General features: G+C 44.5%; 1 protein-coding gene across 10 annotated transcripts in view; it reads right to left on the bottom strand.

Moving 5' to 3' along the window:
- The window catches only part of Kansl3 (KAT8 regulatory NSL complex subunit 3), a 34,202-nt gene that overhangs the window by 6,029 nt on the left and 188 nt on the right, over window positions 1-27,985 (bottom strand). The window contains exons 1-18 of one of the 10 annotated variants that reach the window (XM_052745163.1): window positions 27,419-27,935; window positions 26,656-26,921; window positions 23,983-24,153; window positions 15,008-15,098; window positions 14,712-14,897; window positions 10,879-11,010; window positions 10,205-10,321; window positions 9,873-9,974; window positions 9,695-9,766; window positions 8,130-8,204; window positions 7,773-7,930; window positions 5,117-5,180; window positions 4,502-4,702; window positions 4,219-4,375; window positions 2,927-3,004; window positions 1,775-1,966; window positions 1,315-1,396; window positions 813-943 (exon numbers count right to left, since the gene is read on the bottom strand). In XM_052745163.1, coding sequence (XP_052601123.1) covers window positions 813-943; window positions 1,315-1,396; window positions 1,775-1,966; window positions 2,927-3,004; window positions 4,219-4,375; window positions 4,502-4,702; window positions 5,117-5,180; window positions 7,773-7,930; window positions 8,130-8,204; window positions 9,695-9,766; window positions 9,873-9,974; window positions 10,205-10,321; window positions 10,879-11,010; window positions 14,712-14,897; window positions 15,008-15,098; window positions 23,983-24,153; window positions 26,656-26,870 — 2,224 coding nt within the window. In that variant the 5' untranslated portion in view covers window positions 26,871-26,921; window positions 27,419-27,935. Of the gene's footprint in view, window positions 1-812; window positions 944-1,314; window positions 1,397-1,774; window positions 1,967-2,926; window positions 3,005-4,218; window positions 4,376-4,501; window positions 4,703-5,116; window positions 5,181-7,772; window positions 7,931-8,129; window positions 8,205-9,694; window positions 9,767-9,872; window positions 9,975-10,204; window positions 10,322-10,878; window positions 11,011-14,711; window positions 14,898-15,007; window positions 15,099-23,982; window positions 24,154-26,163; window positions 26,233-26,636; window positions 27,937-27,985 lie in introns of those variants that run through there. The other 9 variants (XM_052745164.1, XM_052745169.1, XM_052745168.1 and 6 more) reach the window with 9 other exon arrangements.

Below are 27,985 nucleotides of genomic sequence, written 5' to 3'. Positions count from 1 at the left end.
TCAACTTGCCCTAACACAAGGAGAGGTGCTACGCCAGCCTTGGATTTGCTCTGCACATTCAAGCTGTTCTAAATCTTGCTCAAAATGCAGCATTAGGAAAACCAGACAACTTAAATCCCAATTTTTTTGTTTGTTTGTTTTGTTTTTTATTTTTTTTAAGACAAGGTTTCTCTGTGAAACAGTCCTGGCTGTCCTGGAACTCACTCTGTAGACCAGGCTAGCCTCGATCTGACAGAGATCTACCTGCTTCTGCCTCCTGAGTGCTGGGATTAAAGGTGTGTGCCACTACTGCCCGGCAAATCACACTTTAGAAACCTAAATCCCCTCTATTTCTAGATAAGAAGAAAGACTTTTGAAGCCAAGTGGATTCAGATACCTGACCGCATTACATACGATCCAAAATTCTCAAAGTAAAAATCTGCTTAATGGAAAGATAATTTAGCAATGCTCTAAGTTATGGGATCAGGTGACCAGCCCTTCCATTAAGGCTGGGGTCAGAAAAAACTAGGAAAAACATACCTCATTTTGCTAATATCCAATTTAGCAACACCTCCCTTGATTCAGTCAGAGGTATTAAAAAGGAGAATAACAATACAGGCATCGCCCATCCTCACAGTAGAGGACACAGCCCCTACAGATATTAAAGACAAGGAATTTCCCTCATCCAAGCTAATTCTGGTCCTGTTAGCTTCTGCAATCACTGGAGAGCAGAGATACTCCCTCGAGTTCCAGTTCCAGAGCTCCTGGTCTAAGATCACCCTCCAGCGGCAGATCTAAGATTGCTGGTGACAGTGTGATGGGTTACAAGATACCTGGAAGGGAGCTGCCAGGAGAAGTGGCCACCAAGCGGCTCTGCAGTGTGTGGATGGCATTGGGTGTGGCACTGCTGGAAGCCACAGATGGGGCTGCGCTGGCTATAACTCCACCTTCAGAAGAACTTGACCTTGAAAAAAGAAAAGGAGCCCTATCATCCAAAGGGCGGCAGCCCACAGCCACAGAGGGAGCGATCAGAACCAAGTCCAGCAAGGAAGAATTTTCTTTCTTTGTTTCAGCTTCTAAGCCCCAAATTTATCCTTCTAAAGGTTAGGCCTAAATTAAAGAACTGAGGTCTTAATAAAGTCAGTGGATGCTCTGCAATCTCATAAGGACAAATGAACTCTAAACTGACAGAAATGAAGGAAAGCACCCAGTGAGAAAGAAGTCTCATGCTCCTAACTGACAGACTCCAGAATCTCTCAACTTCCCCCAACACAAACGAACCAGAAACTGAGTGAAGGGAAAGGAGGGACTAGGAAAGGCCAAAGGCATACTCACTTGGCTGTAGTGAGAAGTCCAGTGAGTTCCTTGGCTCCCGAGGAAGTTCCCAGCGTCATGGTGATGGGTTTCCCCCCAGGGGCTGCAAAACAAACCCCCAGACCAAAGGCCAGTCCTAATTTGCCACTACAACCAAGGCTAAATTCAAGACTGGAAAGAGAAAAAAGAACAGCTATGCTATTACAGGAGAGCCGAGGTTCCTCCTTACTTCCATCTTTTAAGCTTTCTGGAGTATCTTATTACCTTAGCTGAAAACCAGAAAGGGACAAAATATCAAGTGTTCTAAATGGTCCCACAACTATTTATATTGTCTCCCTTGTTGAGACAAGGTGACTGTCACTTTCCACCATGTGTGACCTCAGACCATCTGTCTGTCCCAGGTGTCCTTGACGCTGACAGAGCCTGGGCTCTGTCTTGGAAAGCTGGTCAGCCTTTACCAAACACTCCATAAAAGACTCACCTTCAGGTGTTCCACCTTGAGAAAGAGCACAAGGCCCTCCAGCTGTGTCCCCTTGGGAGATGAGGGACACTTTGATCTTTGGTCGCTTGGAGGGCTTTGCGCCAGGAAGAGGACTGGAAGGATGGTGCCGCTTCAGCTGGACCCGAAGCTCCTCTTTCTCTGCCTCCTCCATGGGTTCTGATGAAATGGGAACTAAGAAACGGAGTTGAGGTAAGATCTTCCGTAAGCTTATAAATACCACAGGTCAAGTCAGCCAGAAGCAGCCATGTGGGGACACACAGGAGAAATACCCCAGGAACTAGCTACACCTCATATTTCTACCTCAGCTCCCACCCATTCTGGACTCAACTTGGAGCACCTCAGAGATAGCTCTAGTCCATTCAGTTGCCCTGGACTTGCTGGCTCTCAGGAACTACTTGGTGAGGCAGCATCTCAGATGCTGCCCAAATATAACGGGGCAGAAGTGACCCATGTCACAACCAAGTCTGGGGATCTGGGCTTCCATGAACTCCAACAGATCATTGTGTATAAAGGTAAGTCTTCTGGATTTGCTGATCTTTAGGCTTTCTCAGTTCTACTCTTTACACTCGGAAGTCTCCTCCCTCTAGTCCCTCTTAGCACAGGCAAATAGGGGGGTCTAGAGAAGAAGACAGCAGCCCAGTGAATGGGGGGAGGGGTTCCTGGCATGGGGCACAGTGAGGGAATCAATTACCCGTTAGATGGACTGCTTAGGGATCAATGTACTGGCCTAAGACAGAGGAGAAAGGCGAGTGCTTGAAGTGCTGGTGCGCTTGCAGCAGTCAGGACGGAAAGAACCACGGCAGGGGGAAAACAGACAAGGAGGTGCAGGCCACAGGCCACAGGCACACAAACACAAGAGAAAGACAGACCAAGAAGCAAAAAAAAAAAAAAAAAACCCAAAAAACAAAAAAATACAAAACAAAACAAAAAAAACCACAGTGAGAAAGCAAAAGACACCATGAGAAACCAAGAGAAAGACCCGAGAACGGCAAAGGCGTAAGCAAGGGGAGGTGGTGGAAAGAGTCGGGAGACAGAAGAGAGGAAACGAAGAAATGGAGTGGAGAGAGGGGAGAGTGAGAGGCAGGGGAGGAGAGCAGCAAGCCTAGGCGAGCAGGTGAAAGCAATACTCACCAAAGAGACAGGAGGAGGCGCCGGGAGGAAAAGCTTTCCTCACCAGCATGTTTTGTTTCAGAAAAGCAGCAAACTGTGCTGGAATGAATCAGAAAGAATTACAGAATCACAGCCAGCTAGAGAATGGAGGAAGAGTGGGAACAAGGAAAAGATGAAAGTGGTCAGTGGATGCTCTTTCTGAGGGAGCTACACTGATCTGGAACCCGACTTTGCTGGGTACTTGCCACAGGGGGCCACTGTCTAGCCTTAACAAGGCAGGGCAAGTCAACTCCACGGAGGGGCGACAGGCAGTGGGGGCTCTGTCTGCATTAACTCCTACTCCACCCACCCATCAGCTCTGCTAAAGCCGTGGTTTTAGGGCTGCTGCTGTCCCCATTGACACTCTGAGTCCCATCCTAAACCCAGCTCCCCACACAGCCTTCAACATCACCTTAGTATCTCTACTAATCATGCTACCCAGAAATATAACAATCTGCCAGCCCTGCCTTTACCAAATTTCTAAGGGAATCCCACCAGGAACTCAGGAAAAGCTGGGTCACAGGGCATCCGTAGAGCCAGGCGCCTAGCCTCTTTCACTGCCGTCACCCACCCACTCATACTTGTTAGTGTGGCATTTCATAAGAAGTCTTGGTTTAGGTGGTAACTCTTTGGCTCCATTAAAAGCACAAGGGGAGGTGAGCAGAGGATCATGTCGGGGTTGGGCTGGAACAGACCGACATAAGGGACAGAGCCACTGATGCTTCTTTCTCAACTCACTGAATTTTCCTTTTCTACAGTTCCTCACACAGCCTGTGGATTCCTCCAAACCCTAATGTCAACAATACAAATGTTCTCCACCCTCATCTGAAGCGTAACTGCAGAACCCTGACCAAATCTGTAGACAATCCATCACAGAACTCTGAACTCTTCAAGAACAAAACAAAGAAGGGCAAGGGGACCTGGCCTAGAATCTGAGGAACAATCAGTCACCCCATGCTTATCATCTGGAAAGACTCTGACTACAGAAACGGATGGCAAAATACATACTTCTCCAATTAGTAATTACAAGGTCAGGCCACTACACACAGTCAGCTTAGCTCAATGTCTCCAGCACACCAACAAACAAGGCTGTGACTATCAAATACAAGGCCTAGTCCCACACAGCCTTGGCATTCATTTCAACCTGATTTTGCCTAGAATCCGTATGAGAAAGGGTGCCCCTTGCACTGCAGATCTAATGCTTCCCAACTGCCACATGACATCAGCTGTAGGAGACAGAACCCCACTGGGGCTGCGGGGCCAGGAGACTGTACCTTGGGCTTGTTTGTGGGTCAGTAGAGCTTCTGTCCTCTGCACATGTCTTTTCAGCAGCTGGGAAGCCCCAATCTGACTGGACTTCTGAGCAGAGGTCACCGTGGTCACTTTGGTCTTAGGACTAGAGGTGGGGCTGCTGGACACACTGGAGAGATCCTGGGTAAAGAAGGTCCAAAGAGGTTTGCATCCAACCATTACTTGGCTCCCTGGATCTCCACAAGGGAATAACCAATTATGCATCTTCACACCTCAACAAAGGTGCTCCCTCCCTGCCCACACTACCTCTGAGCCCGAAGGGGAGGTGGGGAGCTTGGCAGCTGGGGAAGCAGGCCGACTGCCTCGCTCAGGAATTTCAAAGGCCAAGTCTCTTCGGGCCAAATCTCGGGGCTTCTTCTTCTTCTCAGCGTCCTGATCCCGAGGCTCAGAACCCACATGCCCCTCAGCACGAGTGAGCACTCCAGTCAAGAAGTCCACAATCTCATCCTAGTGTGAAAACGAGGTAAGGTCTGAGTCCTTCTCTGGAGAATAGGACCCTCCTAGATAAAATCAAGGTAAATAGAACTCTACTCCCAAATGATGGTTCTTCCCACTCACACGGCCACATGAAGGCCAAGCTCCTTAGCTGCTATGCTTGGCGAAGCCAGCAGGTGCCCGTGTGAAAGCAGCTCTGGGCACACTGCACCCCAAGATGCCTCACCCGTACCCCTATCCCAGTTCTCCCCTCCTCTGCTCTGTTTCTCCCTCTCCCCCTTTCTGTAACTGTGACTTAGGTATACCACAGAACCCACTTGATACCCTTCATGGTCCAGAGCAACTGAGGCTGCTGCCAGTAAGACTAAACCCAGGGCAAGAGGAAGGAGGCCCCCCACTACAAAACAAGAGAAAACTACTGTTTACCTGGATACATCTGTCCACCATGCTTTGAGTCAACCCTTCTGACTTCTTCTTTGCTTTGCTTATTCTAAGAGGCAAAAAAAAAAAAAAAAAAAAAAAAAGAAACCATGAGGCCAGTGAGATGACTGAGTAGGTCAAAGTGCTCGCAGAAAGCCTTATGATTAAGTTCAAACTCTGCCACCGGAGTGAAAGGAGAGAGCTGACCTGAAAGCTGTCGTCTGACCTCCGCACACATCCTGGAACAGGTGTACTTCCATTCACCCACACACACAGAAAGAGGAGCAGGGGGCTGTGAAAAATTCTATCTACAAGAAAGACCCTACCTCAAAATAACAAAAATGTGGTTTCTGACTGAGGCTCCTGGCAAAGGGAAAACCAGGCCCCTAAGTTATACGATGGAGAGTAACATTATTGAAACTATATTTAACTTCCAAAATGAATTAAATGAAGCTTAACACAAACAATACCTATGTTCACGCTGATTCTCCAACCTGAAGACCCATAGTTTAAGGAGAGAACTAACTCCAAGTTGACCTGATTGTCATTAAAAGCGCTATGGCGAGCCGGGCGGTGGTGGCGCACGCCTTTAATCCCAGCACTCGGGAGGCAGAGGCAGGCGGATCTCTGTGAGTTCGAGGCCAGCCTGGTCTCCAAAGCGAGTTCCAGGAAAGGCGCAAAGCTACACAGAGAAACCCTGTCTCGAAAAAAAAAAAAAAAAAAAAAAAAAGCGCTATGGCAATGGGAACATTCACACACACAAAAATCAGTAATAAAAATATAACTTAAAATAAATTTTTTTAGACAGGTGTGGTAACATACACCTTTAATTTCAGCACTCAGGCAGAGGCACACAGTTTTCTGCAAGTTTGAGCCTGACCTGGTCTACCTAAGGAGTTACAGGACAGCCAGGGTTACAATAGACAGACCCAATCTCAAGAAAATTTTTTAAAGTAAATGTAAAGTGTACTGTAATGAAAGTTTGATGTCAAAGACAAGAGTCTCAAAATATTTTCTCCCAAATGACTGGCAGCTCATCTCTGATCTTACATTAACACCATCATTTTTCAGATGAGGATAGTGAGTTACAGAAATTAAGCAACTCACCCAAACTTCTACATAAAGGAATCAAGACAAACTGAAGTTTCCCAATTCTTAGTCCAATGATTTTCAATCTGTGCCAATGTCTCCTCACCACAACACAACAATACCCAGCATTCCCATCCTTGTCTATTCCCTCCAACAAATCAACACACACATATGCTAAATCTCTTGTGGATCATCTGAATTCTGCAAAAATAATGTGTTTACATGAAAACAATGCGTTGAACATCAACAATCAAGTAGCAAATGACAAAGGCCAGAAAGACCCCTCCAATATGCCGGAGTAGAAACCAGACAGACAGGAGCAGGCATTTGCCTGAACTGTCCAGTTAAAAACAGACATCTGAGACCAGGCGCGATGGAGCATGCCTTTAGTCCCAGCACTTGGGAAGCAGTCAGGCAGATCTCTGTGAGTTCAAGGCCAGCCTGGTCTCCAGAGAGACAGTTCCAGGACAGCCAGAGCTATATAGTGAGACTGTCTCAAGAAACAAACAAAAACCCTTATAAGTAAAGGTGTTTTCTAAAACCCCTCCCAAAATTTGGTTTTATTTATACTTCAAAACGTATCCAGTTAGGCTTAACACACGTAATCTATGTTCACACTGATCTTCACTAAGGAAAAATATTTTTTTAAATGCCTAGCACAGGAAAAGTCTGATGACAAAGAATCTCAAAGTACCTTCTCCCCACAAGATGACTCCTAATTACAAAGGGAAAACAATAATTTCATAGTGGAGAACCCCACAGCAGCTATCTCAACTGCATGATCAAAGTTATTATCAGTGGTAGTTAAGACAAATTGAATCACATATCCCCAAACAGGATAACTGAACATTTTCAATGCAATCAGAAGAAAATATTTTTTAATAAAACAACTGTCAGCTCTCTAGAACAGTGTCAAGGTCGCAGAAAACAAACACTGAAGACCAGGCAGAAGGAATGTGTTCAAGGTCATCCTCAGTACATGGTAAATCTGAGCACAGCCTAGGCTGCAAGAAATCCTATCTCAAGAAGAGAGACAGACATTAGGGAGACACTGATGAAATCTAAGTTTGTTATTCAAACCAGACAACAACTATCAAGTTGACATTAGTTTCCTCATTTTGAGAATTTTGGTTATACAAGAAACTCGAGGTGAACGATAGATGAGATTTCAGATTTCTTGTACTATTTTTGCAGCTTTAAAGTTTTTTTTTTTGTTTGTTTTTTGTTTTTCAAGACAGGGTTTCTCTGTGTAGACCTGGCTGTCTTGGAACTCACTCTGTAGACCAGGCTGGCCTCGATTTCAGAGATCCACCTGCCTCTGCCTCCCAAGTCCTGGGATCAAAGGCATGTGCCACCACCGCACAGCTTGTTTTTAAGTTTTTAAGACAGGTTCAAGGGCCAGGCTGGCCTCAAACTGAATCCTTTTGCCTCAGTCTCCTGAACATATACTGGGATTATAGGATGCAACTCTGATTTGTTATTTCTGTCACTGGTCTATCATGACACTGCCATCTTGGACAAGCATTCTTACGTTCTAATATGTTCCCTCTCAGCTCTAGAGGAATGTACCCACCTGAGATTATCATCAGCTCCTCCCACCACCACCAAGCTATTTTCTGCTCTAATCTTTTCCCGGAAGTCTTCCATGGCTTCAGGGTGACACTGTAGAGAATTCTGACCAATGACAAAGAGGACTGGAGTCTTCATGTCCAAGAGGGGATCATCCACATCCTAAAAGAGACAAGCAGCAGTTTAGATCTAGCCAATTGGTGCTCAGGAAGCACTGACCTTGAGGCTGTTCAGAAAAGTCAGTTGTGAACCTGCAGGAGACCTCGTCCCACCCTGGATGCAGCATGCACTCCACTGTCCCACATTCCTGCTGTCCCCCACTCCCACTGCCAAAGACCAACCAGTTTCACCTCGCTCTTACCCCCCGGGGGCCATCCACAGTAAGCAGAGGAAACCCAAGGCAGACAACTGCAGTGACGTACTCCATCACAGACACCTGTAAGTAAGGGCACCATTTATCTTTAGGGCAAGTGAATTCATTGCACCTCAGCCTCCCCAGAATGCAGGTGGGACTGGTTAGTCCAGAGCCACCAGTTGGTTCCAGCCTTTCTTGCTTGTCTTAGCCTTCAGTTTTATCAACCATGGCATGATTAAGTGTACAGAACACAGGCAGTCACTTCCTAGAGAACTGGAGCCCTGATAGGCCCCCACATACACCTGAGCCTGATGGGAGTTGTCATACTTCAGCCCCATCAGCAACCTAGACCAGAGCCCTCCTTACAGACTTTGTTATTGAGAACAAATATAATCAAAAAAAAAAAAAAACAAACAAAAACAAAAAACCCCACGAATGTTGCCAGGCTGGGAGATACAGCTAGCTCAGAGCAGCACATTTACTTCTCATGTGCAAGGCTCTGGGTTCCAACCCCAGAACACAGAGAAACATCCCCAAACACAGTAAAAACACAAATGCCAACCCTGTCCCTTAAGTGGAGAAATCTCTTATCAGTAGTTTTAAGGGATCGCTCCCACACAGCTGAGAGTTCTGTATCAGGTTGTTCGCAGTATATCGGATGCTTGCTCTCTCACTACTCTGGATACCACACTTCACTATGCTGGTTGGAAGAAGTGGAGCTATCGACAAAAGTCAAGGACACTTACACAAGCTGATATATACATGCAGGGAAAAAATGTTCCTTCATATTTATAAAGGAAACCAACTTGAATACAACATCAAATTTAAAACTACTCATTTGTCTCCATGTGAAATGTTGAGAGAGCGCAATATGGTATTTAAGTCTGTAGAAAAGGAAATCTTTTTATATGCTCAAACATATATAAATGAAATACAGTATTTGGATTTTTTTTTTTTTTTTGAAGGCAGGGTTTCTCTGTGTAGCCCTGGCTGTCCTGGAACTTGCTCTGTAGACCAGGCTGTCAAGAGATCCACCTGCCTCTGCCACCCCAAGTGCTGGGGTTAAAAGCATGAGCTACCACTGCCCAGCTGTAGTTGGAACTTTTCAATAGTTTTGTTTTCTCTTCTAAGAAGTTTGGGCTAGCCCAGAACTCACTATATGCAGCCCAAACTAGCCCCAAACTCATGGTAACCTTTCTGCCTCAGCCTACCTGGTGCTAAATAATATTATAAGCATGTGTCATCATACTTTGAAACTTCCTTCAAAATAATCTGGAGCACAGAGAAAGTGGGCAGGAATAAGACAAAAGTAAGCCTGGCTATGAGTTGATCACTGGTAAAGCTAGATGAGGAGATCAAGGAATTTATTTACTACTCTATTCTTGCTATAGTAACATTTCCTTAGTAACATTTAAAAACTCAGACTGCCTCCCACGTTGTAAATGCAGTTCCCACACAAAGTATCTATCACAAGGACAAAGAAGAATTCAAAATAGTAATAGCAGCAAGCACTGTTTCCATGACCACCTTTAAGTTTTCAGTGACCTCCAAATAGAACAGAATTTACTTACATGACAGGCCACCAAGGCTCCTGTATTCCATCCAATCAAGATGATGGGTTTGTGTGGAAAATGGCTGTGAATCTTTGTGGCAAGAGAAAGAAGACAGTAAACGGGACTGTGATGGGCACAGAACAATCCCACACCACTGGTGTACTTCCGTCAACTAAATCAACCTGGGAACTCTCACCTCCAGCACTTTGCTTCTCACGGCACCAATCATGTGCTCAAGGCACTGCAGAACTCCTACCCCACTACCATTGTTCAGCAGATGGGTGGCTACAGGGATGACCTAAAGGGAAGAAAGAGCATCCATGCCAGCAGTGCCAAGTTTCAAACCTCAATTCTGCTTAACTTATCCCAAATCTCTTAGACAGCTGACACTTAAATGCCAAAATTAGAGTTAAGGGGATGAACCACATTTGAGTTCAACAAACTTGACCTCCTCCCTCCCACACACCCTTTTCTTTAATCCTCCAAGACTACATTCCTACCCAGGATTCCTCTTGTCCTTACAATTACCTTGCCTAAGCAGGAAAGCTGTGACTGCCAGAAGCGGTGGCGGCGTGAGGCAGGGAACACAGAGCTGGAGGGACCAGAGGAGGCGATGAGAATCAAAGGAGAGCCAGGGAGTTTGCTCTGAGGAGACAGAATCCCATCCAAGAACCACTGAGTAAGAGGTATTCATCTAGGAACTCTCAACAACTACATCCCAACAGTCTTTACAGCAACCACCAGCCCTTTGCTTATGGCTAGAGAGACGGCTCAGCAGTTAAGAGCATACTCTGTTCTTCCAGGGAAGCAGAGTTCAGTTCCCAGCACCCATGTCAAGTGCCTGTAACTCAGTTCCCTCTTCTGACCTCCACGAGTACCTGCACTCAAGTGCAAACACCCACTTTAAAAAGAAATGAATCTTTAAGGAGAACCCAAGCTATTAATGAGAAAGTTAAGCCACTTATCTTCCCTTGCCAAGTCTCTAAGACTCAGTCTGGCCGGGCGGTGGTGGCGCACACCTTTAATCCCAGCACTTGGGAGGCAGAGCCAGGTGGATCTCTGTGAGTTCGAGGCCAGCCTGGTCTGCAGAGCAAGATCCAGGAGAGGCACCAAAACTACACAGAGAAACCCTGTCTCGAGAGAAAAACAAAAAGACTCAGTCTGACCACTGTATATGCCGGTTAAGGCTGAACTCCACTTACTGGCTTGTTATGAGAAAGCACACCAACGGCTGGGTCCCAGGGCCTCTTGAGGAGGAGTGACAAGGCCTCGGCTCCTGCAGCCCCAGTCTTTGTGTTGGATGACACAAGCATCCGATCGATCAAAGTTGGGATCTACAAAGAAGGATAAACAAAGATGCTTCCAGTGGCAAGTGAGAAACTTTCCCTCCAGAAGCAATGCGCTTCAGCACAGAAGCCCACTGAGCTCTTAGCTCTTATGCATATCAAATCAGTGCACAGCCAAAGTACACTCCCACTGTGAAAGGAAAGCAGAGCTGATCCTCTGGAAGGCAATCTGGTAAGCTGCACCAATGGACTGAAGTTTATTCCACCATCCCTTTCCCAGATGACTGTACTTTGTGTACTTTTTCCTATCAAAAGACACACAGAAGTCATGGTGACTCATTCCTATGTGATCCCAGCACTTGGGAGGTGGATGGAAGAGTATCAAAAATTCAAGGTCAACCCTCAGCTACACAGGGGACAGCTTGGGATACATTAGACCTTGTCCCAAAAAATAAACATCTACACTATCTTCTGGATATAGCCTTCAAGTTGAGACAAGTATAATGAAACCTGTTATTGTTCCCCAAAAATATATCCTACTATACTGTGTATACTGTGATTTATATCATATCCTGTTTTTAACTATCCCCCTAAAAAGTGATCTCACCAATATATAAATATAGGTTTCAGACATGCTGATGCTTTCTTATACTGCAAAGAAATATCTTCACAAATCCCACAATACCCACAGAGAAGTCAAAACAATCTCAAAGAAAGCAAGTAAAGATTTTTAAGTGTTAAAGGTTCTTTCAGAGGCATTTTAAAAGGGTTTCCAGAGACTAGAGAATATGGTTTGAGGTAGGCATAAAACTCCAAAGGCCACAGGCTAAGATGAGCTATTCCTAACTCAGGAGAGGAAGAGATGAAGGAAAGGAGAGAGGGAGGAGGAGAGGGAGAGAGAGACATGCAGACATGCAGAGACAGACAGACTGATTAGAAGCTGGGAGTAACTCTTAGGATTTGCAAGGCCCTGGGTTTGATCCACAACACACAAAATAATTAATTAAAATAAAATGGACAGCACACTGTGGTATGTTACGTGAAATCCTTCATCTTTCCTCCATGTAAATATGCTTCAGATAAGTAAGTTTAATAAGATTTGAAATCTGGGCTCAGCCGGGCGGTGGTGGCGCACGCCTTTAATCCCAGCACTCGGGAGGCAGAGCCAGGAGGATCTCTGTGAGTTTGAGGCCAGCCTGGGCTACCAAGTGAGTTCCAGGAGAGGCGCAAAGCTACACAGAGAAACCCTGTCTCGAAAAACCAAAAAAAAAAAAGAAATAAATCTGGGCTCAACACTCAGGAAGCTGAGGTAGGAGAATAACCCATTCCAGGCCAGCAATGGGAAACCCTGTCTCAAAAAGAAGAAAATAAACAACAAAGGGAGAAGAGACACTAAAAAGGATCTCCACAGGAGATTTGGGGAATTATTAATCTCTGGACTGCCTCAGTTAACTCAGAAGCTAATGTTTAGATAACAGCTGCTGTCACAGAACACCAAGCTAACGCTGCAGAGGGATTTAACTCAAAGGGTGAGAAAGACAAACCAATGGGGGCGGGGGTCAGTGCTAACTGCCGTGGGAGGAAAAGAAACCCTACACTGGTGATTCCAGCCATCCAACAGAGCAGGGCAGTCAACAGGAAATGGACATCCGAAGCAGCAGCAGCAGCAGCAGTAGCACATGCAGTGAAGCAGGCTTAGGTTAGGCACGACTCCAACATGAGATGAGTTATCAGCCAGACACACAGATGGGCACAGTAGCCCATTTCTGGAATCTCTGAACTTGGGAAGCAGAAGGAGGAGGATTGAAGCAGGTTCAAAGCCTGTCTGGTCTACATAGCAGGTTCCAGGCCAGACAGGTTAACCAGTGAGACAAAAAGCAAGGATGTGTGGTGTTTATTCCAGACCCAGGTGGACTTAAGTAACAGATTCCAGCAAGAAGTAGGAGTACACATGAAAAGGGTTAAAGCCAAACTGCAAAGGATCACCACCCCAAACTGGCCATTCTTTATAAGCCCTCTCTAATCATGAGCCACAACACTGTGAACACTGAGCTTACACTTCTAAAGCTTTCTCAGGCAACAGAGTTTACCTATGAAACTGGGAAGCCTGAGGCTCACTGTCAACATGAAATAAGTCATCAGTAACTGACTTCCACTTAAGAGCTAGAAGACCAAGCTTCCCCAGCCCTTCTAGTTCTGCCTTCATTCTGTCTCACCACAATTAAGACCCTGAGTTTGCTGTCCCTTCTCTGCTCTCTTCATAATGAAGCTAAAGGTGAAAATAGCTGGGCTAAGAGCATGACCTGAGTCAGTTACTGCCTAACACCTAACAAGTATTTTAAAGCAAAATAACCCCATATTCAATAGCTGTAAGTAGAGAACCGCCATGCAGATCACAGGCCAGGACAGACAGTACCTTATACTCAATGTGCTCACTGATTGGTGTACCAGGCAGACTCGTGACATTCCAGCTAACCCATACTGGACCCCAGCAGTATGTCCAGGTAGCACTGGCACCCACTGTACACACTTAAAGAGTCCACAATAGGCGTCTGTCATGCTTAAAACATCTATCACCTCATTTACACTGGACAAGACCCACTAGTATTTTAAACGAGAAGTAGTGTGAACTTGTCTCTTCAAGCAAGAGGAATCACATCTGAATCTTGACCACGGCAAGTGTGGCAGAGCTACCATTGCCCAGGGCACTACCAACACCTGTCCCTAGAGCACACTATTCACCAAAGAGACTTCCTTTGGCTCACTCTCATGTCTGGTACATTATAAATACAAGATAAGTATTAGCTGAATGAAAAACATTAGGTCAACTATTCTACCACACATATAACTATTGTACCTAGTCCTGAGTTTTGTTTTCCTTTGGCACACAGTTAGTTTTCTTCAGTTTTCTAACAAACTCAGCATTCTGCAATTTCAGAAAAAAAAAAATCTGACTAAGAAACAATGAAATTAGAAGTTTTGGAGACATGACTCAGGGAACTAATGATTGGGCAAATGCAAGGGCCTGGGCTCTACCCCAGTACCATCATGTGAAAGAAAAAGAAAGTAAAGAACTGAATTAAGTACCATTGTTTAAGACCATTCTGTGCTGGAGCAAAGCACGAATACTCCTCCAGCCCCTATGAGGGCCACTTAAATAATCCTCAGGAGTTACTGTGGGCTTCCCATTACTATGGCTTTTATGTCAATTCACTAACTCAATCCCTACAGAAATGAACTTGCAGTGTAGACCAGGCTCAAAGTGATGGAAACTAACCTGCCTATGCCTCTACTGGGATTAGAGGCATGTACCACCACATCCAGCCTAGGGTTCATCTCTTGATGAGGAGAGACTTAGTCAGGCAGTTCCTTGCTATGTAATCCCTGGCCCTCTGAACACCGCAGATCTGCTTCTCACACCCTCCTTATCGACAGTCCCCTCCCTGGTAAAACCCTCATCTCCTCCACCCCAAGTCAATTCAGCGATGACTCAAAGCACAAACTGCAAGGCTACAGAGGTTAAATATGTATTCTGGTTTTCAGAATGCCACACCTCATCCAAAAGATGGAAGGACTGAAGAAACTTACACCAAACACAAACCTAAAATGATACCTTTTTCCTATTTTTAATAGCTAAATTGCTAGACTCAACCATGCTGACCTGGTCCCAATGGCCTTGTCAAACCTATATCCTGAACCCACATCAAAATACTAGCTACTGCTAGAAAAAGCAACAAAAGCCTCCTCACCTTCCCTTTCAGTGTCTGCAAAGCATCCAAGTAAGCCGCCAGCATGGGCAGACTCAAGGTCTCCACAAGGGTGGTGTGCAGCCACTGGATCAGCTTGGTGTCCCAGCCAACACTGGCCAGAGCCTGTCGTACCCTTCTTGCACACTTGTCCACAGCCACACGACGCAGCACAGGCTCGTTGCAAGCCTGAAAGATGTTCATAGAAAGAGGTTAGTACAAGATGACGACACAGGACAGAGTCAATCAGTGAGGCCTGAATAAGAGGGTCAACTACAGACAGATTTCTGATGTCTTACCCCTTCATTGGCCAAGCGGGCGAGCCGGTCAGACTGCAGGGCTTTGAGGATCTTGTTAAACAGCTTGCTCTGAGCCATGGTCCAGCCAGTCCTGTAACAGAGACTCAGGAATTAAAGTGTAACCCCTAAGGACGTTTCCCATGTATGTCCACCACATAAAGAGATGCTGTCATATTTTTGTTCCCATTATGAGTCTCAGGTCACTGAGCTAAGGCATGAAATTTTGGTCCCAATTCCGCCAACGAATCAGCTCACCATACACTATAAGTCAGGATCAGTCATGGAGTCTTTCAGTGCTTGAAAAGCCAATTATTTATCTGGTGGCTAAAATAATCATATTAGTAACCAAAGACATGGCACCAGTGCACAAACATGTTTCAATTCTATTTATTATTTATTTTCCAGACAGAGTCTAACACCAAACTAGACTCAAATTCCAAACTCCTCCTGCCTCAGCCTCCAGAGTGCTGGGATTACAATATATACCACAATGCTTGGTTCAGCAAGCATTTTAATGTACTATACTAGAAGCATGACAGTAAGGTAAGAGCTCTATTTAAACCAGTTTGAAGAGCAAAAATGTGAAAGAACTATTATAATTCTTCAATGCCCCAATATTGTTACCCCAGCCTTTATGTTTTTTTCTGTCACACGATTAGCAAAATGATGCTAACATTAACTAGCACGTAACAATGACATATGTCTACCTTCCCGACAGCTTTCTAAACCCAGATGTAAACTCTGAAATTACAAGTCTGTACTATTTTTGGGGGGAGGAGGAGGAAGTTTCAAGTCAGGGTTTCTCTGTGTAGCCTTGACTGTCTTGGAACTCACTCTGTAGACCAGGCTGGCCCCAAACTCACAGAGATCTGCTGCCTGCCTCTGCCTCCTGAGTGCTGGGATTAAAGGCATGTGCCACTACTACCCGGCATATCCTGTTGTTCTTAGCCCCACACTTCACTTCCAACATGGTGGTATAGAGCTTATTAACATCACTCTTCACCTCATTCCAAATCTTAAGAATTCTGATATCCCAACTATGACTAGTAATCTTAGAGATAGGAAGATAATAGAAGGAAAGGTAATAGAAGATATTCAAACTTTATTTACTCTCTCTGCCATCAAGAGACTCCCAATAAGCTGAGCACGGTGGCGTACGCCTTTAATCCCAGCAGTCAAGAGGCAGAGGCAGGAGGATCTCTGTAAGTTTGAGGTCAGCCTGGTCTACAGAGTGAGATCCAGGACAGGCACCAAAACTACATAGAGAAACCCTGTCTCAGAAAAAACAAACAAACCCTCCCAACGACCTAGTGCTGGTTCTGTGGGTAAAGTGACAGCTATGCTAACATGAGGCCTTGAGTTTGTATCCCCCAGTATCCATGTAGAAGCTGGGCATGGAGACATGTGTCTGTAACTCTAGTGCTGGGTTCAGGGTGGGGAGAGACAGAAGGATCCAGGGACTTGCTGGCCAGCCAGTCTGACCAATCAGCAAGCTCTAGGTTCAGTGAGAGATTCGATATCAAAAACTAAAGTAGAAAACTAGAGGAAGATACCAGACATCAATCTCTGGCCTCCATCTGTAGAAACACAGGTGATACATACATACATACATACATGCAAAACATAAGCACACACAAATCAATAAAATGTAAAAGAAAAAAAGTTAAAGTTCTTGCAATGAACCATGTGGATCTCAGTACCTTCCCAATCTCATCATCCAATGACTGTCACTCAGCTTAGCTCAGTGTACTCTTCTATCCCTGATCAATACCGCCCATTCCCCTACACCCATGTGCATCACATGCAGTCCTGTATCTGGATCTTTTTCATTCATTCCCTAAAATCAACAGTAATGTCCTCTTTCCTCTCCTTCAGGTCACTGCTAAATATCACCTTCTACTGAAGCTTCCTTGACCCCTTTTATCCCACCGTGGGATTCTCTAGCTCCATTTTCCAACTACATCACCATCTCACATTCTAGCATTCTGAGTTTGGCTCCCTTTGTTAGAATATAAAAGGCAAAAAAGCCAAGATTCTTAATGGTTGTGTTTTAATGCTATATCCTCAGTGCATGCAACAAGTGCCTGACATTCTGGGAGTTAACACATGCTGAATAAACAGACAAATTGCACACACACTGCATTCTAAGTGCTTTGAACAGCTAGGTTCATCCTGTCATTACCCGCCACCCACCCACACGAAAACCCTACTAAGCACATGCGTGCTAAGCAACAGGAAGAACACAGCAGGAAGATTTAGACTCAACACTCAACCAAGCTCTTTACCACTCTAAGGTGGTCAAGCTACAGGCAAGCTACTTAAAATGCCATCAACAGTCCCCATTTCTTCCTTCACAGCAGATCAGCATCTTTTCCATCACACCTAGTCTTACTCCAACATGATACTTCATTTCTACAGGCCATGGGTCTACAAATACTACTATCATGGCCTAGTGAATACACAGATGAAGGATAAATTAGCCTTCCACTCTGTTCAACAATTTGGTATACAAGAGTAAGCAAGTATTTACTAGAAACCCCTTTTCTCTCTGTAAAATAAAATATCCACCTACTATACAACTCCCATGGTCCAGAAGAAGTCTAACCAAGAGCCAGGATGTTATTCCGCTCTTTAATAAAGAGCTGGCTATGTACCCTGGGTGTTCCAGTCTTTAAAAGAGAGAGAGACAGAGACAGAGAGACAGAGACATGAACTAGATTTTCTCTAAGTTACTTAAAATTCAGGTTAACTATGATAAACAATGATAGCAACATAGATTTAGAGATAGAACCAAGCAACCCCTCTTCAGAAATGCCATCATTTCCAGTCTTGGTAATCGAGATCTAACACAGCCAAGTATTCTACCGCTAAGTTATATATTCCCAGCCTTTGCTTTTATGAGACAGAATCTCATCAAACAGCTCAAGTTGACCCTGCACTTTCCTTTTTTTTTTTTTCCTTTTTTTTTTGGTTTTTCGAGACAGGGTTTCTCTGTGTAGCTTTGCGCCTTTCCTGGGACTCACTTGGTAGCCCAGGCTGGCCTCGAACTCACAGAGATCCACCTGGCTCTGCCTCCCGAGTGCTGGGATTAAAGGCGTGCGCCACCACCGCCCGGCGACCCTGCACTTTCTATGTAACCAACACTGACCTCAAACTCATGATCTTCCTGCTTCTGGCTCCTGAATGCTGGGGATTACAGGACTGTAGCATCATACCTTGCTAGCGATGCCTTCTATCTATCTGCAAAGCTTTCCTTGTTACACGGAAATCCCTTCTGAGTTCCCAAAGCTACTCACCCTTATAATACCGTGAAGATTCTAGACTGTGCTTTTCTTTTTTCTTTCTCGCCTAGTTCTCTTGGTATAACTCCTATTACTTCATCAGAATCATGTCTATTTTTATTGTGGTTTGCTCCTTAGAGACTTTGGATTTTGGGGATGGGGACTGAAAAGCCTTAATTCCACTTGGAATAGGAAGGCTGTTGGGACTAATATCCCTCGCCCATTAGTTCCTATTTCCCTTTCCATTCACATTATTGAAATGCCCAGCTTATTTATCCATGTACAGTGATTCTCAGGTGGTCTTGAGACTTGCATGTGTAGATGTGGGAGAAAACAATGTTCACAAACAGTATAGAAAAAGCTTTCTGGTGACAGATATATTTCCATTTTAATGTACTTCTTAATTTTTAATTACTGTTTGAATTCTACCCTATTTGTAAGCACTAAGATTATTATTTGTGTGTGTGGTGTATGCATGTGAGTGGGGTGTCCATGTGTGTCCATGTGGAAGCCAGAGGTTGAATCTAGGTGTCCTCTTCTTTTTCTATATTATTGTTTGGAACAGGGTCTCTCACTGACCTTGGTACTCAATGATTGGCTAAATGGCTGTCCAGCAAGTTCCAAGAACCCCCAACTTCTTCTCCAACCCTGGGTCACAGATGTCTATCACCATTTTTTTTTTTTATGTAGGTGCTGAGGACCCTAACTCAGGCCCTGATACTCACACAGCAAGTACTTTATCCGCTGAGCCATCTCCTCAGCCCTTCCTCACTCAGTCATTTTTTAACTCTATTTTTACTATGAAATACAAAATGATGAGGAAGAAATATGATCTCGAAAGAGAAAAGTTAAAATCTATTCAGAAAAGACTACCACATAACACATAAAACTAAATTTGAAAGCTTATGATTATTGCTGTACATACAACAAAGTGACCCAAGAACTGAAACACGTTCTATGCATTCTGTTAGCTTCGTGGGAGGCTAAAAAATTAAATAGGCAGGGGGGAAAAAAGATCTAACCCAAGATTAAGATAAAGATATAATTAAGGAAAAATTCAAACACAGGAGACCAAATTTTAAATACAAGCCTAAACAGTCAAGGAGCTGATGGGAACTGGGGTGAGTCAACTACCCCCTCCCTTCGGGCCAAAATCTATTTAATTTTCATGAGTGCCAGAAATGCATTTTCTTCGTTTCATAGATGAGATCAGACAGTCTTTGTTTTCCTTAGTCTGACCAACCTGAATGATATGCTGACCTCAGGCTCATTCTAGTTAAAGCAAGCAAAATAGCACGCTGGTCCTAGAAAACCTGACTCTTCTTTTCTTTTTCTTTCTTTCTTTTTTTTTTTTTTAAAGAGACAAGGTCTCACTATGTAACCCAATCTGTCTTCAAATTTGGATCCTCCTGTTTCCAAAAGACTGGGATTATAGACATATGCCACCAAGCCAAGCAAACCCAGTATTTTCAAAGGTAATTATTAATTCCCTGATTCTGTTCCAAGGGAGACTGATTCAATGCAAAAATGTCTAAAGGACAAGGAGGCTAGAAAAGGGAACTGAATCCCCTGAAAGCAGTTAGGATGGTTGTAGGCCATCACATGAGTGCTGCAAACAGAACTCTGGCCCTCTGCAAGAACAGCATCTCTTAACTGCTTAGCCATCTCTCCAACTCCAGATTTTTTTTTTTTTTTTTTGGTTTTTCGAGACAGGGTTTCTCTGTGTAGCTTTGCGCCTTTCCTGGAACTCGCTTTGGAGACCAGGCTGGCCTCGAACTCACAGAGATCCGCCTGGCTCTGCCTCCCGAGTGCTGGGATTAAAGGCGTGCGCCACCACCGCCCGGCCAGATTTTTTTTTTTTTTAATTGTGTGTATGTGCTTGGCATGTGTGTGTGAGCTGTATTTAGGAGGGAAGCACATGCCATGACATTTATGTAGTCAGAATACAACTTTGTGGAGTGATTTCTCTCCTCCCTCACATGGGTTCCAGCAAGTAAACTCAGGTCATCAAACTTGCACCAGGTTTGTGTTTTGGCAAGTGCCATCTCACTAGCCCTGTCTAAATCACATTTTTTTTATCTTAATTTTATTTATTTATTTTTGTTTTTGTGAGACAGGTCTCTCTACATAGTCCCAGCTGTCCTGGAATTCACTATATACACCAGCACGGTTTCAAACTCAGAGATCCACCTGCCTCTGCCTCCCAAGCATTGGAATTCAAGGTGTGAGCCACCATGCCAGGCCTAAAGAACTTTTTTTAAGTGAAAAATTAAACAGGGCAAGACAACATCAGAAAAGCTTAATTAAATCACACAACTAAGAAAGGAAAGAATAAAAGAAGGGAAAAGAAAATGGACAAGCAGTAAGGAAGGAAGGAAAACAAAGATCTTGGACTTGAAATACCAAACATCCGACCTGATATATACCTACGTATCATAGTATATAATCACACAAAGTTCAGAAAAGGAGAATGGGAAGATTCTTGGTTGAAATTCTGAAGTTCTGATTTCTAAGATAAGACAGCCTACTTTCCAGCACTAGATTAAAAAAAAAAAAAAGTTAAGACGTTATAAAACCCACCAGATCAAATGCATCTAATGCAACTCTTCATTTGACAACAGATGGGTTAGCTGGCCTGACATCTTCAGGACTATATTACTTTACCATCAAATAGAACTTCCAACAATCCTCCAAGTTATATGACTGTGACACACAGACACAAGAACATGACCCAGACCCAGTCAGCTAACTTTGTGGACAGGAAACCATGTAAACATACGAGGGATCATAGACCATATGGTCCCTGACACAAATACAAAACTCTTGTTTTTTTTTTTTTTTTTTTTTTTTTTTTTTGGTCTTTCGAGACAGGGTTTCTCTGTGTAGCTTTGTGCCTTTCCTGGAACTCACTTGGTAGTCCAGGCTGGCCTCGAACTCACAGAGATCCGCCTGGCTCTGCCTCCCGAGTGCTGGGATTAAAGGCGTGCGCCACCATCGCCCGGCCAAAACTCTTGTTTTAGTGCAAAAGCAGCCATGGCACTATCAAATGAATGGGCATAGCTGTATTCCAAGAATTGTGAATCATAGACACTGAAATTAATTTTTCTTTTTTTTTGGTTTTTCGAGACAGGGTTTCTCTGTGTAGTTTTGGTGCCTGCCCTGGATCTCGCTCTGTAGACCAGACTGGCCTCGAACTCACAGAGATCTGCCTGCCTCTGCCTCCCGAGTGCTGGGATTAAAGGTGTGCGCCACCACCGCCCGGCTTGAAATTAGAATTTTATGTGTTTTTTTCTCCAAGCACTTAAAAACATAAAACTACTCTTAAGGCATACAAAGCAAGCAATGGGCCAAACTTGGCACATGTGTCAGTTTAACAACCCCTGCCTGATCCAGACAATTAAATCAAGCAGAGATGGAAACCATTTCATAAAACATCAGCCATCGTTAGAGAAAACTAGGATTAGGTGGTGGTAGTAGATTTTGTTTCCTAAACACAAAATGATCTGTGGGAGTTCCTACTGAATAATTCAAGAGTCAGAGAAAAGAGCTCTAACAAAGAATGGAAGTTTCTGACTCTACAGATACAAGGCAATCAGTAGTCTCTCTAAAGATAAAAACCTAGATTCTAGGGAGCTGTCCTATAGAGCTCTCCATGGAGTTCTCAGTGTGGGAAACTGTAATTTTACATGGCTTATACAGGAACAAAGGAAGCAGCAATTTAACAAGCAAGGGAAAGAAGGCAATAAGATGCTTATAATCACAGCAGAGGCAACTGAAAACTTCCAAACAAGCTACAGAAAAAGGATGACCTCTTGAGTTAAGCTAATAAGTACTAACAAATAATGAAATCAGCTACCTGCAAAAGTTACCTAACCAAAGAGATAGCTTAAAGTCTGTTGCTAATAGAACACCACCCAAATCTTACCAGACACCAAAACACAGTAACAGTTTATTTCAAAATAACAAAATCCTATCAGTGTGCAGTTGGGTCCTAATAGGGGATGGAGGTTCACTCTGTGACTAGAGAAAGACAAGCCAAAGATAAGAATCTCTCTAGTGTTTTCTGCAGCACCCAGCAGGTAAAGGGGCACCCTAGTTATCTGGTGTGCCTATCTTTCTCCTGTAAAGATTCTCCACCCACCCACCCCCTATAACAGAATGCCTTCTCAGACTTTTCAACTAGGGATGGATACTCTAGTCAGGCACTCCAGTGTCTCTTCTGCTTTACAGTTTTATCTTTCCTTATAAATTAAGAAACTAGTGACCATGCATGGTGGTACATACTTATAGTATGTCTGGCCAGCCTTGACTTTCACAGTAAAACTATGCATAAAAGTAAATAAAGGCAAGGCATGGGGGCAACACATCTATAATCCCAGCACATGGAAGGTAGAGGCACAAGAATCAGTTCAAGATCAAATCCTAGCTACAAAGGGAGTCTGAGGTCAACCTACATTACACCAGAGACCCTGTCTCAAAAATCAATAAAGGGGCTCAACAGCTGTGAGCACTTGCTGCTCTTCCAGAGGACTAGAGCTTAGTTCCCAGCATCTATATCAGACAACTCGCAAGTGCCTGCAGCTCCAGGGGATCCAACAACCTCTTCTGACTTCGAAGGGCACCCATCACACATGGTATACACTAGCATACACTCATAGACAAATATACATTAATATAAAATGAATCTTTCACAAATTCCTTCTTTTAAAAGAAGAACTGACTTAAGAAAGGCATTACTATATATATACTATTAAGACTGATGACTTTAATAAACCAAACCTCTCAATCATAATCAAAGGTTAACTGATTTTAAAAAGTCCTTCAATTCTCTCAAACATTTGTCCCCATAGTTTTTAAAGTCATATTTTTATTATTTGTAACTGTGTCTGTGTGCACACGCGCATACGTAGATATGTACGTATGCATTCAGGTATGCAAGTAGGCCAGAGGCATCCTCCTTGGAGCTGGACTTACAGGCAGTTGTGAGCTGCCCAACTTACGGTCCTCTGAAGAGCAGGACAGCTCTCAATCTCTGAACCATCTCTCTCGCCCCTCTCACCATTTTTTTAAATTAAATTCTGTCATGGAGTTATATCCCCAACTTCAAAAAACTGTATTTTAAAGCAACTCAAACATACTAGCTTTACAGATAACTCCAAAACATTTATTACCCTAACCGTAGATCATATAAATGCAAATCTTACATACAAACATAATTTAGCTTTTTAGGTAGTTTGGGTGGCTCTTACACTGCATAACCTACACAGTAAGTCATACCTATGTCCAGCAAGCAAACTGTACAGTTTTGTGGTGCTGGGGTCTCACACATGCCAGGAAAATGCTTTACCACTATGCTACATCTCCAACCCCCACTTCTTATAAAGAGATTAAGGTTTCACTATGCTGTCCATACATGTCTTGAATTCTTAAGTGCACGTCCCCTCCTGCCTGGGCCTTCCAAGGTGCTGCAACTACAGACACCTGTATGTCACTATGTATGCCAATCAATGCGCTAGAGTTAGGGACAGCGAGTAAGGCAGCTGAGACCAACGCCTGCAGCCAAGTCCTTCACAGCACTGAGCGGAGATACAATTGACATAGCTACAAAAGAAATGAAGCTCAATAAATGCTTCAGTGAAGATGATGTCAAAGAATTAACCCCAAAGTGACCAAGTCGATCAAGGAATGGCCTACCTGTTGACATGTTCTTCCCAGTCTTCTGGTGGAGGAGGAGCATCTGCGTCAGTCCTGGCGAAGATGACATGCCGTTCACACTCGTTCATCACACTTCGTGCCTTCTGGTTGTCATAGAGTGGGACAGGAGTTGATGTGACCGTCTCCACATCTATTGGAACGTCTGATTCACTGTAAACAGGTGAGGAAATAGGACCAAGCCACACACACTTCACACAACACAAGTGCTTAACAATCATTTGGTTGGCAAATAAAAAGATACATACACTGTCTATTGAACATAATTAGCTTTAAATGATGAATAAGCTCATCACATCCACAAGAAAATTTTGATCCAAAGTCATCTTCCCCACACTCTCATCTAGCTCTCCTCTCTCCCTGGTATATGACTGGGAAATACAAGGCCATTATACCTTTAGTGGCTCTTGGTTTTTTTCTTTTGAAAACCCTGGCCTGGAATTGACTATGTTGCCTAGGTTAGCCTTGAACGTGGTTGTTGTTTTATTTAACATTTCTAAAACAATTTTTGTGTGTCTATTTAAGTGAGTATGTGCATGTGAATTCATGTCCACAGAGGCCAGAGACATTTGACACGGATACTGAGAGCATCTGGCATTGGTCCTCTGCAAGAACAGTATGTGATCTTAACTGCTGACCCATCTCTCTCCAGCTCCTAGCCTTAACCTCTTGACACTCCTCCTGCCTCAGTCTCACCAAGTGTCGGGATTATAGGCATGAGTTACTACACCTGGCTCCAAAGTCTTTTTTAAATGCAGCTATACAAAAACCAACAAACAGATATGTAGATATAAAGAGAGACAAATATATCCACAAGTAAATAATTGGCTACCCTAGGCATACTGTCCCAAAGTTATAGGCCTCTCATGGCTACTTAAACCTATTAAAATAAATAGGATTAAAAATTTGCTCCTTGTCCAGCGTGGTGGTGGTGGTGGTGGTGGTGCATGCCTTTAATCCCAGCACTTGGGAGGCAGAGGCAGGTGGACTGAGTTACAGGTCAGCCTGGTCTTCAGAGCGAGCTCCAGGCCAGCCAAGGCTACACAGAGAAACCCTAACTTGAGGAGGAAAAAACAATTCCATTCCTCAGGGCCGGAGAGATGGCTCAGCAGTTAAAAGTGCTTGCTGCTCTTTCAGAGGACCCAGGTTTGATTCCCAGCACTCACATGGGATAGCTCACAACTGCCTGTAACTCCATCTCCATGGGGATCTGATGCTTTTGTCCTCTGAGGACACTGGCACTCAATGTACATACCCATACTCATAAACACAATTAAAAATAAAATAAGTCTTCCAATAAAGTAATTTACTCAATCACTGACCTTCATTTTAAGAAAATGCCATGAGATACAAATACATGAGTTTTAATGTAAACAAGAAATTTTATACAATAAAAAAGAAATATTTCAAAAGACTTTCAGTTATGCCCCAGGCCAGAGGAATCAGGACTATTCTAGAATGTTCCTCTAAATAATGGCTCATAGATCTTGAGCAAACTGGAAGTCAACAAAATGTTACTATCATTATGAAATAAAAAACAAGTCTTCTGAGCTGGGTATGCTAGTACTTGGGAGGAAGAGGCAGATGGATCTCTGTGAGCCATCCTGGTCTACATAGAGAGTTCCAGGACAGCCAAGGATACACAGAGAGACCATTTCACAAACAAACAAACCTCTCTTCTAAGCCACACCTATGACTGCAATCGTAATGCTTGGGAGGCAGCAACAGGAAGATCAAGAATTTGCTGCTACCCTGAGCTACACAGCAAGTTCCAAGCTAGCCAGGGGTACAGAGTAGAACCCTGTCCCTAAAGAAAACACAAACTAATCAAGGTGGCATACACCTTTTATCCTGGAAGATCAAGAGTTCAAAATCATCTTAAGCTATACTACTGTCTGGGGAGGGGAATGGTGTGTCTATGTGTGTAGAGAACCCACTATCCCCACAAAAACAACAAACCCTGTGCTTGAGCAAAGATTAAACATGAAGTCAAAACAAAAAACAAAACAAAATCTCTTATCCAAAAATTTGTAACGATCAGACTAGAGTATTTCAACAAATCCTGATATGGGTGAAATCAGAAGGTTCAAAATAATTAACTAATTAGTTAGGTCAAATGTAACCAATCACTTATCAGATAGTAAATTTTTGAAATGTTCTTACCCTCTAACGTAGGGTGGCTGGAAATATAATGAGACTTAGGAGGGTTTAGATTAACCCACAGGTGGCTTTCTGTAAGGAGGTAAGAATGAAAGCAATGTTTTGGGAATTCCCTCCAAAATCTGTGAATCTGTGCACTAAAGCCAGGAAAAGCGAATGATAGATTGTAGCCACTGTCAAACAAATCAGATGCAGTAAAGTGACAAGGAAATTCTTCCTTTTCTCTTTCCACACAAGCTCTATGACACTTATCTAAGTGGACTAGGCTGTTTTCATTTGCACAATCTTCCTTTTCTAATTCACATTTGGAAATGTCTGTGAAGATGTCCCTGATTGGCTTATGCTACTCATCCAAAATCTCCAGTCACCCCCACAACCCCCAATCACTCCAAGAACACCTTTCTAAACCCCACCATACATATGATCACTGCCAAGGTTAGGCAGAAGTAGCCCTTAAGAAGGAAACCCAAACTCACATGGTATTCTCAAACTCACATAGTATTCTCCTGCTGCCGACGGGGAGTTACAAAGAGCATGCGGGTGGGGCGGGCACTACTGGCATCTGGGTGGGCACTCCATGGTTTAGCATAGCTATGATCCAAAAACACGAGGTCCAGCTCCCGTTCATGCACGGAAAGTTGGAAGAGCAGGGAAGTACCCATCCGCCGAGCTGAAGTCTGGAAGTCCCTCTCCCCACCCCGGTGGGCCATGTCAGTAGTCAGGCAGCCAAGTCAGGGTGCGAGTATCTGCATGCTAGTCACCTGCAGGGAAACGAGGTTGGTCAATTCAGTGTTTTCAATTTCTCCCAGCGTACACCATCAAAATATGCTTTTATGCCTATCACTCTTATCATCGATTACATACATCTTTGCCCACCGAGGTAAGAGTTCCCACACCACTACCAAAAAGGTGCCGGTGCTATACAAAATGCACAATCATGTATCTATAAACGGACAAGACTCCACAGTTCACAAAGACCTGAACTTTGCTTGCAAGGTGTAGTGGTGTAGGCCTTTAATCCTAAAACTGGGGAAGGAGAGGCAGACGGATCTTTATGAGTTAGAGGGCAGCCAGGGCTACACAGTGAGTTCATGTCTCTCTTTAAAAAAAGGGGGGGGGGGAGAAAAAAGGAAAAAAGAAAGCAAAACAAAAATCAAAGACCTAAATCTGCTATGCAATTTCCTGCCTGGGTGGTAAAGGTTTCTGCAAACAAGAGGAACCACAAGCATGAATTCTTCAAAAGCTAGGGGGTCCCTACTTTCCATCCCCTAAAGGACGTGGGCAGGGCCTGTGGGCTCAGGCGCCCCTGGAACAACAGCCGGGCACGGCGGGTGTCTAGGAAGCTGGCTGCTGCCAAGGGCTCCAGGCTTCGCCGCTTGGGGCTGAGATCAAGGGGAGTCTCCTAGGGTCACGTTCCAAAGTTCTGCACCGACCTCACGTTACACCCGAGTTTGAAAAGATTTAAAAAACGAGAGCCCGCCCTCAGCCCGCGCCGGGCCGGGCCCTCGGGAGGCCTTTCTTCCTTCGCCCTCCCTCGGCGAGGCGCCCGGCAAACTGCCCGCTCCTCCGAGAGCTTCCCGCCGCGGAGCCGCAAAAACCTCAAAACGGCCCACCCGGGCGGCGCGGCGACGGCGGCGGCTCGGAGGGGCCTAGGCGACTTGGCCAAGGTCATCCCGAGTTCGTGACGAGGAGGAGCCGCCCGGCCCCGCCTCCCGGGGCCCTTCTCGGCCCCGCGCCTCCGCCGCCCCAGGGCCGTCTGGGCCTCCCGCGCCCGGCCCGCCCCGGCCCGGCCCCGTGGCTCCAGTCCCGGCCCCCGCAGGCCCGC

The sequence above is a fragment of the Peromyscus californicus genome, unplaced genomic scaffold (genome assembly GCF_007827085.1).
Source record: "Peromyscus californicus insignis strain IS unplaced genomic scaffold, ASM782708v3 Scaffold_19__1_contigs__length_69161282, whole genome shotgun sequence".
NCBI lineage: Eukaryota > Metazoa > Chordata > Mammalia > Rodentia > Cricetidae > Peromyscus > Peromyscus californicus.
This window is presented reverse-complemented; position numbering and strand designations above follow the sequence as displayed.